Source organism: Sander vitreus, chromosome 8 (genome assembly GCF_031162955.1).
Source record: "Sander vitreus isolate 19-12246 chromosome 8, sanVit1, whole genome shotgun sequence".
In the NCBI taxonomy this organism is placed as follows: Eukaryota; Metazoa; Chordata; class Actinopteri; order Perciformes; family Percidae; genus Sander; species Sander vitreus.
In genome coordinates this window covers 2,345,047-2,363,415 of record NC_135862.1, presented here as the reverse complement: position 1 = coordinate 2,363,415, position 18,369 = coordinate 2,345,047, and the positions used below count along the sequence as shown (strand labels likewise).

The window sequence follows — 18,369 nt, the reverse complement described above, 5'->3', positions numbered from 1 at the left end:
CTCTCCGTCTCTGCTAGATTGGGAATGATTGAGATTTCTCTTGGCACAGCTACCAGAAGACTTCCAACTTTCAGACAGGTTGCTCACGTCACATCTACGTCTTCAAGTTCAGTTGGAGGCTGCTCAGTAACGCTCAGCCATCACCGGGAAAGAGCTTCTAATATCCTTCACTGGTCTCCGTCCAGAGCAACAGGATCTGTTGGTCCATTATATATAGTCTATGGTTTAATCCAGCTACTATCTAACGGCAGGCTAACGTTACCTGCTGCCAAGTGTTAACTAGCGTCACAACTAGCGATGCTTCTGTTGCCTCTAATGTCCTTTTCGAAGCATCAGAGAGAAGCGCAGAAGGCATTTCAGTGGCACCGAAATGAGGCACTGAAATCTGCGTTGCTATTCGGGCCGTTTAGGCACCGGTGCCGTATTAGCACCAGGTCTCGGTACCCAACCCTACTTGCATGTAAAAACACCTGTACGTGTCCCTGACTGTGGTGTCTGGACTGTTTCTCCTTTTTTTAAAGACTGACTCTGTCTCAATGGGCATATTTAATTAACAAGGCTTTAATACTAATTTAATGGATTTCAGACTCCTACATGAATTCCACATGTAGTCTTACAGATTAGGGACTCGCAGCTATTCCACACCATCTGTGCTATAATTACAGTTTGTACGGAGAGAAATAATAAACTCAAACTTGTTAATGTAACTACGATTGAAAGCTGCTGTATATATGTAAATGTAGTGTAAATTGATGTATCTCTGTATCCTGTTTTCTATTCCCACATATGATTGTAACATGCCGCAATGGTTTTTGTTTCCATTTCTAGGTTCTCCAGTTAATAGCCATCTCAGTAAATCCTTCTTCCATTATTATGCACTCCCTAAATTTCCATAAATCCTTCCAACATGTTGACAATTTCAGCTCTTATTAAATTTTTTTCCCCTCTTGTTTACAGCTTTTTATGGCTCATTTCTAACCGGACCACTGGAGCAGCAGTTCTGACCTTTTTCAAAGTCTGAAATGTGTTCCTTATTATAAAGCCTTCATCAGGTCAATTACTTTAGGAAGCGAAGTGTAAATGCTCAAAGATATAACTGCCAATTTGTGTGTTACTTAAGCTGTAAACAGCAGCAGAAATTAGTTTCAGTTAAAGTGTCAACTGTGGTTTAAAAACTAAAAGCTGTTAGTGTCCGTTAGAATGGAAACGGTTTGAGTATTCGTGTTAAAACTGTCACAGTCAGGTTCACGCAGCCGCATGCAGACTTAATGCATACCTCAGAAGGGCTGAAAAAGGTGACACAATAACTTATTTCAACGGTAAATTCCTGTTAAACGACAAAAACAACCACTGGATGGGAAAACTTATACTTAAAATAACTTTGAACGCACCACGAGGCTGGCGAGGCGAGGCTGAGTCTGTGTTGTTTTTCAGACAACGGCACTTTACACCGTTTAGCTGTCAGCATTTTAACCATGTTTAACCCAGATGCTAGCTAACGGTAGGCTAACGTTACCTGCTGCCAAGTGTAGTGTTAACTAGCGTGACATGCGGCGATGTTTCAGTTGCCTCTAACGTCCGTTGCGGAGCATCAGAGAGAAGTGCAGGCATTTAAGTGGCACCTAAAGCCGCGTTGCTATTCGGTCCGGTAGATACCGGTCGTTAAGGCACCGGTGCCGTATTAGCATTCACATTGAACTAACATTGTAGGCTAACAACACAATTTGCTGATCTTAGCTGACAAGCTGACAAGCTTGCTTTCCATTATAACGTTAACGTGAAACATGTTAACAAAGTTAGCGAAAACACTTGTATTGTTGGTAGATAAGAGCAATTACCTCAAAACTAATGTTAGTGATTGTGATGCCAAATGACTCTGAGTCTTTCTGATTCTTTATTTATAAAAAGGACAACACACATTAATCAACATTTCTGTAAATAATGCCAGTGTTAGCCAGCCGGCTAATTTTCAACTGTAGTCCTTTGGCCAGATGATTTTAGACCAGAACAGCAGGAAGCAGCCGTATGACTCGCATGACGTATCACCAAAGATATTTTATTGTGAAGAAGACCGCAGTAGGTTTTTGAAACTCCCGTTTATGGGAAATTGTTTACCCCCCCCCCCCGCCAAATAAAAACTCTTTGGATGTAAATGATTCACATTGGTGACATTTTCCCATTCAAAATGGCGATTTTCGCCGAAAAGCGACTAGCTTGCAGGTATGTTAATGGTATGTAGATGGATGCATGTAATGCCGAACCAAAGTGCAAGTTCCACCAAGAAACCACTCTGGGTTGTTTGCATTTCTTTAAACCAATCACAACGGTCTTGGGCAGCCCTAAGCTCCCAACGCAGCGATGGTGGCTCTGCTAATAATCTCAGGAAGGAACTTGTTTTGGTGGAACATTTGCACCCCGTGAAAGAAAACTCCACATACAATATTAAAGGAAGTTAACTGTTGACACAATAAGTAACATGAGCTATTTAAATGAGCTGATTCATGGTTAAACCTCATTAGCTCTTACCAGTGTATCTCCGTGTGTACTTCGTCCACAGCAATCCCACCAATCAGTCCCAAAACCTCCCAGTTAGAGAGGAAATGACCTAACATATTCTTTATAAATGTTTACAACCATTCCCCAAAAGAACCATGTTTCCATCCACACGTTTTTATCCGAATTAAGTGATATCGAATGAAAAATGCCTTGTGGAAACTGTCAATTTCCATTGAATTTCATGAATATCGACTCAAAGGAAATACATTTCTCATCGGATTTTCTCTTGATCGATATACGGCTTATGCGATAAACGCTGATGGAAACTTTATTTGCCGAATAAATAATGAATTGCGATTAAGTTTTAGGTCATTTTATGGTTGCAACCCGCCACAAAATGAAGATGTTGTTTTAGTTAATTTCCACCCAGTATTTCTGCTCCGTTTGCACACATGGCGGGTGTCAACAAGACAGATGGAAGTGGACGAACAAGGAGACGCACTACAGGGAGTGCCGACACAAATGTCCCCTTATGATGCAACGATCGTCTACCACAGCCTGTAGTACGACTGATGGCCAGCCCTTTCTATTGACAACATCCCTGTAGCCTTCAGCAGGGGGTCTAATGGGGAGGTGAGTCCCGTCTATTGCGCCATACACCTGTGGCACAAGGTGAGCTCTGGGTTACGCAGCGAGATATCATGCGCCTCCTCCACTCCAGGTAGGTATATATACCTTCGCATCATCCTCGTTCGTATGGCATTGCACACGGCGTAAACACACCGGTGCACGGTGGTTTTGCTGACTCAAACGTTTCGCCTACCACTCGGTACTCTGCGCATGGAGCCAATTTGTGGAGCGCAAGTGGCGATCACGCTTCTCGGTTGGAACCGGAGGGCGATAGCCTGCGACATCTGGGAAACAGGTCAAATGTTGTCTTGGTCATCCGAAAATGCTTCAACCCAAAGGGTTTCCGTGAAGTGTCTCTGAACCACGATCTCCCAGAACTGTCGTTCCCACACCACAGGCCGCCTCCGTTGTCGTTGGGCATTTACGTGCATCTGCATCATCATAGCAATGTGTTGATAGCGTTGTTGTTTTCTTATTACAGCTCGATATGTCGCTATCAGCTGGCACATTACACTGCACTGGCACTATTACAACTTGTGCAGTATTGATCATTTGTTGGTAGATCCAGTTTGTCTAGCAAAACTATGTTCGCAAATGTTTGCTTGAATGTTGTGCGATTCAGTGCGAAAATGAACGGAAACACCTTAAGAAGTGTAAAATCAATTCGATATACCAATTTGATCGTAAAACAGCATGTGACGTCATTACGCAACAGGTTTTTATTCGCTTTAAAGCCGTTGGATGGAAACTCTCACCAGCTTTATTCGCATGAGTTTTTTTTACCGAACTTTAGATAATTTGATTGACAATTGGATGGAAACTTAGCTAGTGACGCCACGGCTCGTTCCACTCATTTCCTCTTCATGAAACTTGTTGAAGGAGGCGGCCGCCATCTGACGCATGACATGCTAGATAAGACCATGAGAGAAAATATGACTAAATGTGTGAAGCTGTGTGATCGTACTGTAAGTCCAGTTCATTTTTACAGGATCTAAAGCCCCAAGAATGACGAAAACATGGCGTGTATTCAGACTGTTCTCATGAACCATTCATACATTTAGCTACAAAAATGTAAAAGCACTGTAAGTTATATGTATTTCTCCTATTTATTGCTTTATTCCCCCCACATTGACTGCTGCTGTAAGAGCGTGAAGATCCTCGTAGGGGACAAGGTCGGGGAAATTGGCTCTTAAAACACAAGACTTTCACCAGGAAACAGGTGTTCATGTCCTGAAGAAGTTAAGGAGAAAACACAAGACATTTCACCAGGAAACAGGTGTTCATGTCCTGGAGAAGTTAAGGAGAAAACACAAGACTTTCACCAGGAAACAGGTGTTCATGTCCTGAAGAAGTTAAGGAGAAAACACAAGACTTTCACCAGGAAACAGGTGTTCATGTCCTGAAGAAGTTAAGGAGAAAACACAAGACTTTCACCAGGAAACAGGTGTTCATGTCCTGAAGAAGTTAAGGAGAAAACACAAGACTTTCACCAGGAAACAGGTGTTCATGTCCTGAAGAAGTTAAGGAGAAAACACAAGACTTTCACCAGGAAACAGGTGTTCATGTCCTGAAGAAGTTAAGGAGAAAACACAAGACTTTCACCAGGAAACAGGTGTTCATGTCCTGAAGAAGTTAAGGAGAAAACACAAGACTTTCACCCAGGAAACAGGTGTTCATGTCCTGAAGAAGTTAAGGAGAAAACACAAGACTTTCACCAGGAAACAGGTGTTCATGTCCTGAAGAAGTTAAGGAGAAAACACAAGACTTTCACCAGGAAACAGGTGTTCATGTCCTGGAGAAGTTAAGGAGAAAACACAAGACTTTCACCAGGAAACAGGTGTTCATGTCCTGGAGAAGTTAAGGAGAAAACACAAGACTTTCACCAGGAAACAGGTGTTCATGTCCTGAAGAAGTTAAGGAGAAAACACAAGACTTTCACCAGGAAACAGGTGTTCATGTCCTGAAGAAGTTAAGGAGAAAACACAAGACTTTCACCAGGAAACAGGTGTTCATGTCCTGAAGAAGTTAAGGAGGAAACACAAGACTTTCACCCAGGAAACAGGTGTTCATGTCCTGAAGAAGTTAAGGAGAAAACACAAGACTTTCACCAGGAAACAGGTGTTCATGTCCTGGAGAAGTTAAGGAGAAAACACAAGACTTTCACCCAGGAAACAGGTGTTCATGTCCTGAAGAAGTTAAGGAGAAAACACAAGACTTTCACCAGGAAACAGGTGTTCATGTCCTGAAGAAGTTAAGGAGGAAACACAAGACTATCACCCAGGAAACAGGTGTTCATGTCCTGAAGAAGTTAAGGAGGAAACACAAGACTTTCACCAGGAAACAGGTGTTCATGTCCTGAAGAAGTTAAGGAGAAAACACAAGACTTTCACCAGGAAACAGGTGTTCATGTCCTGGAAGGGAAAAGGCAGTCATTTGTCTTTGGTTTGCTTCTACTATTATTAAAATCAGCTTTTAATACAACAGTTATTTAAACGTTTCCATGTTTAGATCAATGAATGTTGGTCACATTCGTCAACAAAATGAAACACGAATGTAATTTGTCATTTCAGCTTCATCATACATTCAAAGAACCAGAACAAATAACTTCATTACCCAGCATGCACTCTCTATCTATCCTAATGTGTCAAAACACACAAACACGGCAGGGCTCAAGCCTTTTATATCTTTTGGCTTCCTCTCTTGTTAGTTCTTTCTTTGCATTGTTTTCTTTCTTCGCTCTTCTAATTTGCATCTCTGTTTTTTCGTCTCGTTCAGGTTGAGATGTTTTTAGAAACCCCACGGGCTTCTAACGTTTCCTCACCTGAACAGTTTGTTCTTCATTTCCTATTTTTTTTTGTTGTTGTCTGTTTCCTCCCCAGTGTGTTTTAGCGTTTGTGGAAAAATCAACTCAAACTAGACTTGAGGTTTTGGCGTGTGTCCTGATCTCTGGAGACTTTGGAGACGGAGCAGAAGAGACAAGAAGAAACACAGTCGTAGACTGACGGATATAACACTACTTATTTAAATGAACTGTCGCAGTGGTGAAAACATGCTCGCTGAAGGTAGGGCGTCTAATATGGAAGATGTGTAACTGATTTAGTTCTGAAGCTTGCAGCTGTCTGAGCTGTGGGTCTCGAAGATTACAGAGGTGAGAGTGAAACCTAAAGCAGTCTGTCGAGCCTTTACTTTGTCATGAACCAGCTCAAATTCAAGACAAAAGGGAGCCTTACCGGAAATAAGGATTAAATTAAAGCCAATGTAATTTAACCCATAATTAATTATACTTAAAAGTAGTATTATAATGTAGTATATCAGTATTATCAGTGGTGTAGAAAGTGCACGACTGTAGGTATGTGTGAAAAATAAAGCAAACAGAACTCATAATGCAACTTCAACCAAAAACCAACCCTTTCCTGGCGGTGAGGATCGAGAGTAATCTCGCACTGCCGCGTTGCTCTGGTTTATTGGCATTTCTTTAAAGGTCCTATGACATGCTGCTTTTTGGATGCTTTTATATAGACCTTAGTGGTCCCCTAATACTGTATCTGAAGTCTCTTTTATATAGACCTTAGTGGTCCCCTAATACTGTATCTGAAGTCTCTTTTATATAGACCTTAGTGGTCCCCTAATACTGTATCTGAAGTCTCTTTTATATAGACCTTAGTGGTCCCCTAATACTGTATCTGAAGTCTCTTTATATAGACCTTAGTGGTCCCCCTAATACTGTATCTGAAGTCTCTTTTATATAGACCTTAGTGGTCCCCCTAATACTGTATCTGAAGTCTCTTTTATATAGGCCTTAGTGGTCCCCTAATACTGTATCTGAAGTCTCTTTTATATAGACCTTAGTGGTCCCCCTAATACTGTATCTGAAGTCTCTTTTATATAGACCTTAGTGGTCCCCCTAATACTGTATCTGAAGTCTCTTTTATATAGACCTTAGTGGTCCCCCTAATACTGTATCTGAAGTCTCTTTTATATAGACCTTAGTGGTCCCCTAATACTGTATCTGAAGTCTCTTTTATATAGACCTTAGTGGTCCCCTAATACTGTATCTGAAGTCTCTTTTATATAGACCTTAGTGGTCCCCTAATACTGTATCTGAAGTCTCTTTTATATAGACCTTAGTGGTCCCCTAATACTGTATCTGAAGTCTCTTTTATATAGACCTTATGGTCCCCTAATAATCGCCATTTCTAGCCACTGGGGGACCATAGGCAGGCTGGGGGAACTCATATTAATGTTAAAAAACCTCATAAAGTGAAATGTTCATGCCATGGGACCTTTAAAATGAGAATTCAAGAAAGGAGTGGGCCTGTGAGATGGCTAGGAGCGGCGGCGTTCGGAAAAGATGTCATATAAAACGGTTTGCCAGGTTGGATGTCTACACTGGAAAATGGGAAACGTACCTGAACTTTCTGGAGGGCTCCTAAGAAGCTTTGTGCTGGGGAGAGACGTGTATGATGGGCTTATGGGGTTGTCATTTATACATCTGTTTATTGGGTTTATTGTCTATTTGGTTGAATGGTCTGGAATACTGTAGTTACTGTGTCATCTTTTCTTGATTTTTGTCTGGGTGGGTGGTGAAAAACAAAACAGCATCTTGGAGCTGCAGACGCTCGTCAGCTGTCACTGAGATCCTCGACTCAAAGCAAACAGCGACAGGCTGAGGAATGAAGCTCGGCGCTTTGGAAGGTTTCCACGGCTGCCGAGTCTTTCACTGAATATTCATAGACTGTGGAAACTTCACCACAACTCCCATCAAACCCCTTTTTTTTTTTTTCTCCTACACGAAACAAAAAAAACGCTTTCATCTCTCCTGCTGCCGATTTACAACGGAAAGGAGAAAACATTTCCATCCCCCGCGTCTTCGAGAAAATTATGTTTTGCAGAAATCAGTTCTGAGGTGAATGGCCCTGTTCACAGCCGAACATAAAAATCAATCAGGTTTGTAATGGTCTGCGTTGAGAGCGTGACAAACGCATGGTTCTCAGATATAAGGAGGAGACAGTCGTTTCCCTGAGCCAGCTCCTGAAAACGAGAGGTAAATAAGATATTACTCTGCAGACTGGCGCATTCCCTTTGAACAATTTCCCTTTAAAATGAGAGCCAATTATTGGCAGGAGCCCGTCCCCCTTCCATGTAGCCGTATCACATTTGAAATTTAAATCCAAGGCGATGTTCTTGGCAGACGATAGATGCGGCTTCATGAGGGATTTGTTTTTTTAACTCAAAAGGAGACAAGTCAACACAGATCTGTTCCACGTGCGGAGGACGCAGCTATCTGTTGCTTTGAGGGAAGAAAATGTCCCCTCGCCTTAAAAAAAAAAGGGCTGCCAGGTAAACATGTGGCGTTAAGATCGGAAGACAAACAGACACAAAATACGCCGTGGGCGGGAGGAGGGGGGGGACGAGTGACGAGTGACGAGGACGGCGCGGTTTCTGTGCTTGGATTTAACTTTGCAGAACCGGTGACGTTTCCAGTTCCCTTTCAGCTCTGTGTGTTGACTGATCGGTTGTTTTGGTCCAATGTAGCACAAGTAGACTTTATATTTTCACAATTGACAGCTCTTCCCAGTATTTGTGTGACAAATGAAGAGCAAAGTTGAGCCAACGAATATGATCAGGAACACATTTTTTGGGAATATTCTGACACCACATGAATGCAGCACAAATGCCCTGTCTCGTAATGTTAACAAAAGCGAAAAATAATTAGAATAAATGTAATGCTTTACCAATAAATGTACACAAATAGAGTTTCATAAAGCCACACACACACACACAGTGTCATACTTATGTGGAGTTGAGAACGTACACAACAGTTACACCTGAGTGTATGAGGGTGGATTTTTAATTTCCTTTCTTTTGAAAAAGTATGAAAGAACTTTGTGTTTTCATGCTGTGTTGTTGTGTGCTTTTTTGTGTAGAGAAGCTGTATTTCTCAACAAGACACTCACATGAGGGAGACGATGTCGCCTCGCTGGACCTCGTAGTTCCTCACGCTCCAGCGGTTCAGTAGGACAACGTCGCAGTCCAACCGCCCCTCTGGGTTCAGGAAGGGCTGCTCACACACACACACACACACACACACACACACACACACACACACACACACACAGATTATATAAAGCAATACACACACACACAGAGACGTCCCACTCCCACCCTTTATATCTTCACAAACAGTAGGAACAAAGAAACAAAAGGTGAGCAGCGGTGAGTCACTGTATCGTGTAATAGAGCAGAACCAAACGGTCTAAATATAGTGTGGTCACACACACACACACAGAGACACACACACACACACACACACACATACACAAACACACACACACACAGCTGCAGAATAATGTCACTGTGTTGTGTTTTAGTTGTGTCTGACCTCCAAAGCTCACAAGTTATCACGTTATATCTCGTTTGTTAGATTCCTTCAGAAACCAGACGTGTACACACACCAATGAGCCGTTCTACCGGGGTTACAGTCTGTTTACTATTTGTTGGCCGGGATCGGTCACTTCCTGGAGTCTCGGCTTGTTCCCGGGAAACTGGTGTGCATGTTCAGTGTTGAAGTGTGAATCTCAGCTGTGTGTTTTATGTTGAAACCACGTTTTGCTATTTTATACTGAGATTATTTTCCAGTGTTTCCTCCATGTTGATTTTGTAGTGGCGGCCCGCCACGGCGAGATTTCTGCCGCCACGGCATCAGAAATAGGGCAGACGCACAACGTAGTCACGGTGGCCTTTTAAATGATCCTGCCGACATAATGCACCCCCGCCCCCCCCCCAATCAGAGGTTATTGGGCCCGTCCAGTTTAACAACAAGTAGAACCATTCAGAGGTTATTGGACCCGTCCAGTTTAACAACAAGTAGAACCATTCAGAGGTTAATGGGCCCGTCCCAGTTTAACAACAAGTAGAACCATTCAGAGGTTATTGGACCCGTCCAGTTTAACAACAAGTAGAACCATTCAGAGGTTATTGGACCCGTCCAGTTTAACAACAAGTAGAACCATTCAGAGGTTATTGGGCCCGTCCAGTTTAACAACAAGTAGAACCATTCAGAGGTTATTGGACCCGTCCAGTTTAACAACAAGTAGAACCATTCAGAGGTTATTGGACCCGTCCAGTGTAACTCCACATACTGCTGTGTTGATGGAGTTTATTGTCAAAACATTCGCTTTCTTCCGAGTCGACTATTAAATGAACAGCTCCACCAAAAACGTCACCGCGGTGGGTCCGTTCTAATTGGACAACGTTCATCTTGTCAGTTCTGTCAGCTCATCGTTCATTCATTCTTGCAGGTTTTGTTTGGCTGTGCCTTTTTTTTTCCCACAAATCGCACAGACAACATTTGAGGGTCATTGAAGTTTTTAGCTTTCAATAACAGCGACGTATTATTCAGTCAGACAGGATGACAAACAGCAGGAGAAAAGGGTTTCGATGCTGGATTGCCGAGTTTCCTCGCTGCGGACGTGAACATTGTGTCAACTCGTTTTTGTTTATGCATCACGCTGACTAAAACGCAGGAGACCAACGCTCCCCAAAGACACATTAACCAGGATGAAACCAGGAGCACCGAGCATCATGGAAACAGAGTCGGTCGGCGTCTCTCTCCCATGTAAAGCACCCAGAGAGCAAACACCTCATTTAGTCGAGCAGAAAGCTGTTTGCGTTAATGGTTTTGCAGAATTTTGATCAGACTCTCAAACTCTCTCCCCGAAGTTCTCGCTAGAGGTCGAGCTTCATGACCCGGCATACGCAAGCGACATGAATATACAACAGCGAAACTAAAAGAGCAACATGCAAGTTTCAAATATTCATGCTCATTAAAAATAGAGAGCAGATTGTTTTATGCATAATGCAAATGCACGTCGGGGATAATAAGCATCGCGACGGGAAACCAACTCGGTCAAAACCCAACAGGCCCTTTGTTTTGTTGTCTTCTTGTCTCTGCCTCTCGACGAGCCGAGTGCAGGTTGTGTTCGCCCTGGAGGAGAAGAAAAAGAGGCCGTGCATCGAGTCTTTTCTTCTCCAACATCAGTGTTTTCCCTCGGTTGGTGGAAGACTTAGGTGAGTGTCCTTTGCGGGGCATTTATGTGTCATTCTTCAAGAAAATGTGACTTTTTTTTCAATTAAAGAAAAGCAATTTCCATAAATATTTTGTGTCTCTATGTTAGGGATGCACCGAATCCAGATTTTTTGGGATTCGGCCAAATACCGAATCCACTGGTTAAGATGCTGCCGAAACCGAATACCAAATAACGAATCCTACTGTCAGTTTTTAACCTGCATTCTGGCTGCTGTCTGTAGATTCCTTCATGCTCAGCTCGTATTCTTCCAGATGTTTCATACCAGATGTTGTAACAGCGGTGATGTTGTGTATTGTTTAGGGTCCTCGCCACCACCAGACTAATCAGCATTGCAGATTGAACATGTAGCTGGACTTGAATGGCCTTCTTTTGACTGAAAGTACTGCCAAACAACACTTTTTCTGCTCACCAGTTCCATTTCCACTTCCTCTCAGCCTGCTGCATTGAAGCTCCACCTACGTAAACACCTTCCTGTAATCAACGGCGCCGTCATTACGGCGACCAGCGTAGCGCGCGGAGTGACAGCGTAGGGTTCGGTTCGGTGGGAAAAAGTTCAGCAGAAACCGAACTCCGTCAAAAAGCCCAATATTCAGCCAAATCCGAATCCTGGATTCAGTGCATCCCTACTCTTTGTGGGTTTTTGCATCTCTCTGTAACCTTGTTGTGTCTCTTTTTGGTCATTTGTGTTTTCTTTGGGGTTGTTTTGAGTCTCTTTGTAGTCGGTATGTGTCCCTTTGTCGTACTTTTGTGTCTCGTTTTCGCATCATTTTGGACCGTTATCACCATATCTGTGTCTAAAACGTTGGAAAAGCTAGAGCAGATCATAAATACATAACTCTCAAAAAGCTTAAAGACAAAACTTAAAGCTAAAGAAGTCTGACTACAAGCGTTAGATCTGAGAAAAGTCTTTCAGTGACATTAATTAGGCTCAGGGTGCTGCACCTACATTTTCTATGGAAATGAAGTCAAACTTGTGTGATGTCAGCTTGTTAAATGTGAATCTGTTCTAGTTTCTTCTCTCCTCTGTGACAGTAGACTGAATATCTTTGAGTTGGGGAAAAAACAAGACATTTGAGGACGTCATCCTGGGCTTTGGGTCGGGGTTCCGTATCTTTTTGGGCCAGGCCCGGTAGGGGTTACCAGAGGCGCATCTCCTATCATCCCCGCCGCGGCGGCCCCCACACAGCATCACCGTCAGCCCTCGGACGAATCCGCGGGGAGCACGTCGACTCGGGGGATGGATGTCTCCTGTCGGGCAGTGGGAGGGTTGGGTACATAACTCTGTACTTTTTTGGGTACCGACCGAATTACGTCGGTACTACAGTGGACTGACTCACGGTAGATCAAACGGTGCCAAATTTCGGTACCTGACAGCGAGTAAGCGCAAGCAACTGTCCTGTCTGCATACTGACAGAGAGCGGAGCTCCGACACACACACACACACACACACACACACACACACACACACACACACACACACAGGTTGCAAGTGTGGTTACAGTTTTTCAAAACTTCACGCAGACAGCGTTTGTGAGGCGAAAGCGGCCGCAGTGCTGTTGACGTTCCTCTGAGACAAGCAGGCACAACAGTGGTGTCTGTGCCCTGGGGCCTGACTGACAGGCTGAGGTTGCAAGGCAAGGCAACTTTATTTCTACAGCACCTTTCAGCAACAAGACAATCCAAAGTGCTTTACATTAAAGAGCAATTACAAACGGTCATGATGAAAATAAAACTAAAATAGAATAATGTACAAAAAGAGAATAAAAGTTAGAGTGCAGTGTAAGAAATTAATATTTATGTGGTTTAACAGGTTGTAGGGACGGGTTTGGGAGGCTTTTTATTCGTGTTTATTTAGTTTTGAGTGTAAAATGTTCTAAATATATAACAAAATGTTAATAGTATAAATAGGTTTGGAATTATCTTTACAACTGAAATGATTTTTTTGTCAATACAGAGAGAAAGTACCGAAAAAAGTACCGTTGGGTACCGGAACCAAATTTGAGGCATCGGTATCGGTACCGGTACCGATAAACATGTGAAAGGTACCCAACGCTAGGCAGTGGTTCACACATGAAAAATATCCGTGTTCGCGAGAGGGATAAGAAAGCGCACAGGAAACAAAAACCTTGAAAAAATGACCCCGCCAAATCATTGACATGTCGAGATGCATCCAAGCATTTACCCAGACTGCCTTTGCCTCCGGTGGATGCGTTTTAATGTGTCGTAAAGTCTCACCTGCATCGACGCTCCCTCCACTCGCGCCACGTAGGCCAAGCGATCCAGGACGGTGACTGTGACGGGAACGGCCACGAAGAAGCCGCTAACGAACGCCCGCAGGTAGCGTCGGCCCGCCGTCGCCTGCTGAGCCATCACCTGGACAGGAAACAACAAGAGAAACCGACATCATCAGAACCATGACGGCACACATTTTGGTCCGGTCCTGCAGGGCTGCACAATTAATCACAACTTAATCGAAATCGCAATATGAACTTTGTGCAATATCCAAATCACAAGGAGGCGCAATATTTGTTAATCAGTCCCTCCAGAAAAATGTGTACTTTTTCAAATACGCCGTTCTTTCGCCGCATAAATTGCCGATTTCCGCGCAAAATATGCGGGGCTTGCATGATGTCATAATCCCCGCGTTTTGGTTGCAAAAAAGTCCCCCATATCTTAGCAGAAACATGAAAAATGTTGCGTTTACTTCACACAAGAGCAGCCTAACGGCACGTTACGAAGTGACGTTATGAAGTGACGTTATGAAGTGACGTTATGAAGTGACGTTATGAAGTGACGTTATGAAGTGACGTTACGAAGCGACGTTATGAAGTTATAAAGCGACGTTATGAAGCAACGTTATGAAGCGATGTTATGAGGCGACGTTATGAAGTGACGTTACGAAGTGACGTTATGAAGCGACGTTATGAAGTTATAAAGCGACGTTATGAAGCAACGTTATGAAGCGATGTTATGAGGCGACGTTATGAGGCGACGTTATGAGGCGACATTATGAAGCAACGTTATTAAGCGACGTTATGAGGCGACGTTATTAAGCGACGTTATGAGGCGACGTTATTAAGCAACGTTATTAAGCGACGTTATGAAGCGACGTGATGAAGCGACGTGATGAAGCGATGTTATGAAGCGACGTGATGAAGCGACGTGATGAAGCGACGTGATGAAGCGACGTGATGAAGCGACGTTATTAAGCGACGTTATGAAGCGACGTAATGAAGCGACGTTATTAAGCGACGTTATGAAGCGACGTTATTAAGCGACGTTATTAAGCGACGTTATTAAGCGACGTGATGAAGCGACGTTATGAAGCGACGTGATGAAGCGACGTTATGAAGCGAAGTTATTAAGCGACGTGATGAGGTGACGTTGTGAAGCGACGTTGTGAAGCGACGTTGTGAAGCGACGTGATGAAGCACCGTGATGAAGCGATGTTATGAAGCGAAGTTATTAAGCGACGTGATGAGGTGACGTTGTGAAGCGACGTTATGAAGCGACGTTATGAAGCGACGTGATGAAGCACCGTGATGAAGCGACGTTATGAGGCGACATTATGAGGCGACGTTATGAGGCGACATTATGAGGCGACGTTATGAGGCGACATTATGAGGCGACGTTATTAAGCGACGTTAATAAGCGACATGATGAAGCGATGTTATGAAGCGACATGATGAAGCGACGTTATTAAGCGACGTTATGAAGCGACGTGATGAAGCGACGTGATGAAGCGACATGATGAAGCGATGTTATGAAGCGACGTGATGAAGCGACGTGATGAAGCGACGTGATGAAGCGACATGATGAAGCGACGTGAAGCGATGTTATGAAGCGACGTTATGAAGCGACGTTATTAAGCGACGTTATTAAGCGACGTTATTAAGCGACGTTATGAAGCGACGTTATGAAGCGACGTTATGAAGCGACGTTATGAAGCGACGTTATGAAGCGACGTTATTAAGCGACGTTATTAAGCGACGTTATGAAGCGACGTTATTAAGCGATTATTTCTCTTCAGAGAAAGTAGAAACGGCTCCAGACTTTTTCTCTTCAGTCAGACCCTTTTTCTCAAGATGCCAGACTGATCTGCGAGTGGAAAAACTGGAGCTCGCCAGATCAGGACGCTCTCACGAGACTAACAAAAGTGATCATTCCCTTCAATGTCGTGAATCATACTGCAATCGTTATATCAGTCAAAATAATCGCAATCAGATATTTTCCTCATATCGTGCAGCCCTACTGTCCCCGTCTCCGGTATTTTTCGGTGTTAGAAAAATCATGCTTACTTTTCTGTTAGTGTTTAAGTATTTGCATGCAGTAAATGCCAACTATTTCTGCCTCTCATGACATAATCATGAGAGGCACTGACCTTGTGAAAAGCACAGAAAGCCCCTGAGGGCAGAGTACATGTGGAGGAGATGCCGGGCCTGACCAGAGATAATTAGACACAATCTCCTATGTAATATTACTCCCTGATTCTTATAAAGAGACACGGTCGTGGACAAATCCTCAGTCATTTTTTCTGTACTTACTGGGTGCTGTAAATATTGATTCTGCTTGTGCAAGTAAAAGCAAACTTTTGAGAGAAACTTCAGTGATTTCTGTCCATTCTTTGATAAATAATTATCCTAACAATCAGCAAGATGTCAGCACGTACGTGTGGAGAAAATGAAAATGAAAGCTCAGATGGGCCGATCTGGAATCTTCCCTTTATGACGTCATAAGGGGAAAGGTTACCTCCCCTTTCTCTGCTTTGCCCGCCCAGAGAATTTGGCCCCCCCATGAGAAAGAGAGAGAGACATCATGGCTTTCAAACGAGCAAAGGCCCAATTTCAGGAAAGAGACTTCAGATACAGTATTAGGGGACCACTAAGGCCTATATAAAAGAGACTTCAGATACAGTATTAGGGGACCACTAAGGTCTATATAAAAGAGACTTCAGATACAGTATTAGGGGACCACTAAGGTCTATATAAAAGAGACTTCAGATACAGTATTAGGGGACCACTAAGGTCTATATAAAAGAGACTTCAGATACAGTATTTGGGGACCACTAAGGCCTATATAAAAGCATCCAAAGAGCACCATGTCATGGGACCTTTAAGGAGAGTGTTGCTCTATCAATCAGTCCAACGTGTGTAACGTTAGAGCCTAATCACAACGTGAACCAAGGCGACACATATACGAGTCCTCCTCCTGTTGTCACTTTCCACCGCAGGTTTGACGACTGGACACAAAACACACATCGCACTGAGCCTGTTCTCCCCGGTGAGAGTTTTTCATCCACTTTGATTTTCAGCAAAGCGCCAGGAAGCCCAGACAGGCGTGAAATGACTGACGCACCGCTGCCTTCAGCAAACTAACGGCTAACAACCTCGTCTGGACGTCCACTGTCCCCGCACTCTGGAGATCTGCTACAGCTATTACCTCCACATCACAGGACTACTTCATATGACACATTGTCATTTAAAACACGCCGCACTCCCTCACTCCCCCCAATCTGGAGTCATGACGGGGGTCCATCACTGCAGCTGTGAGGCGTTTTTAAAAAAAGGGGGAAACACAGAACACACATCTGTGTTTCAATTCTATGTCATGACGTCTCCACACAATCATTGAACCGATATAATAAGAGTCCAAAATACACTAATATCAACATAAAAGACATATTTCAATTTCAACTTTCTGTACATTTCTTTGGAGAGTAGGCATGGGCCATTATAAGATTCTGACGGTATGATAACCTTCAGTTTCACGGTATGTGGGTATTGCCAAGGCCGTAGCGGACACGGGGTACCCCCCACCCCACCCCCCTGCACTCATGTCGGTGCCCTCCGTCCCTCACAGTTACAACACGTCCGAGTTGATTTGAACGCACCATAAGTAGGCGAGTGTGCACGTTACTCAGGTTGCTCTTAGTTGATTGATGGACTCATATAGATATACGCAATAATAATAACCTAGTGTTGCCTTACTTCCTTCTTTCTACCGTCTTTTTTTGAAGTTTTTGTCACAGTGAAAACAGACAGACAGACAGACAGACAGACAGACAGACAGACAGACAGACACACAGACAGAGAGACAGACAGACAGACAGACAAGAGAGATGTCTCCAGCCTGCGCCTCTCTCTACGTTACGTCCCATTAAACACAGTGATCTGCGTCTGCCGGGCTCTTTGTGAGACATCATCATGTGCTGGAGGGAGGAAACTCCTGCTATGGAGCAGAAAATCTACTCTGGCGTAACAATCCGTCCTGACGTGAACATATTGCCATTACCCTTCCACACAGCCGCCGCACAATTCCCCTCGCAGAGAACAAGTGTATCATCATCAGAAGGAGGCTCGGTGCCGAGCTTCAGGGTTTGGCCGCTCGCTGTTACGGGCGAGTCGTTTCCGCGCCGACAGCTCGGAGCCCCCGCGGCGCTCACACACACTTTACATCAACCTTGTTTTCCTGTCGGCACCTTTTTAAAAAAAAGAAAAAAAGAAAAAACATGGCTGACACAGCAGGTCCCACATCAAAGTCACCGGGAAATGCACTAGACCATATGGTGCAGCACTATTTAGATTTCTACCTTTATATTTCTTTGCAAAAGACTTATTAGCAAGCAAACATTTAGCGTGTTTACACGAAGGTTACCGTTTCCTTTCACGGTAAGCGGATTTTTTAAAGTGCCCATATTATGAAAAAAACACTTTTTCTGGGATTTGGGGTGTTCTTTTGTGTCTCTGGTGCTTCCACACACATACACACTTTGAAAAAAAATCCATCCATGCTGTTTTGAGTGAGATACTGGTTTCTGAATGTGTCCTGCCTTCAGTCTCCGGGTCAGCTGTTCAAAATCGGCACGGCTTGTGACGTCAGAAGCCGAAACGAGCTGGCTAACCGCAACCGTTAGCTCGTAGCGTTAGCATTCTCAATAGCAAAGCACTGCTACAACACACACAAGTTCACCATCATCTACTAAAGAACTACTTCCATGTGCGCCCTCATTTAGAAGAAGTCTCCCAGCTAATCCTGCCTTGTAACTGACTGAAGCTGGAGAAACAGCCTTTCTTTTACTGTCTATGGAGCTAGCTAGCTGACATGATCTACATCTCAGCTACTGAGCATATGCAATCAAAGATAGTACAGAAGA

At 43.7% G+C, this 18,369-nt stretch overlaps 1 protein-coding gene across 5 annotated transcripts in view; it reads right to left on the bottom strand.

The window, feature by feature from the left end:
* immp2l (inner mitochondrial membrane peptidase subunit 2) overlaps positions 1 to 18,369 on the bottom strand; it is a 156,343-nt gene that overhangs the window by 125,278 nt on the left and 12,696 nt on the right. For 3 of the 5 annotated variants that reach the window (XM_078256369.1, XM_078256370.1, XM_078256371.1), the window contains exons 2-3: positions 13,452 to 13,589; positions 9,084 to 9,187 (exon numbers count right to left, since the gene is read on the bottom strand). In XM_078256369.1, the coding sequence (XP_078112495.1) occupies positions 9,084 to 9,187; positions 13,452 to 13,589 (242 nt within the window). Of the gene's footprint in view, positions 1 to 9,083; positions 9,188 to 13,451; positions 13,590 to 15,885; positions 16,017 to 18,369 lie in introns of those variants that run through there. The other 2 variants (XM_078256367.1, XM_078256368.1) reach the window with 1 other exon arrangement.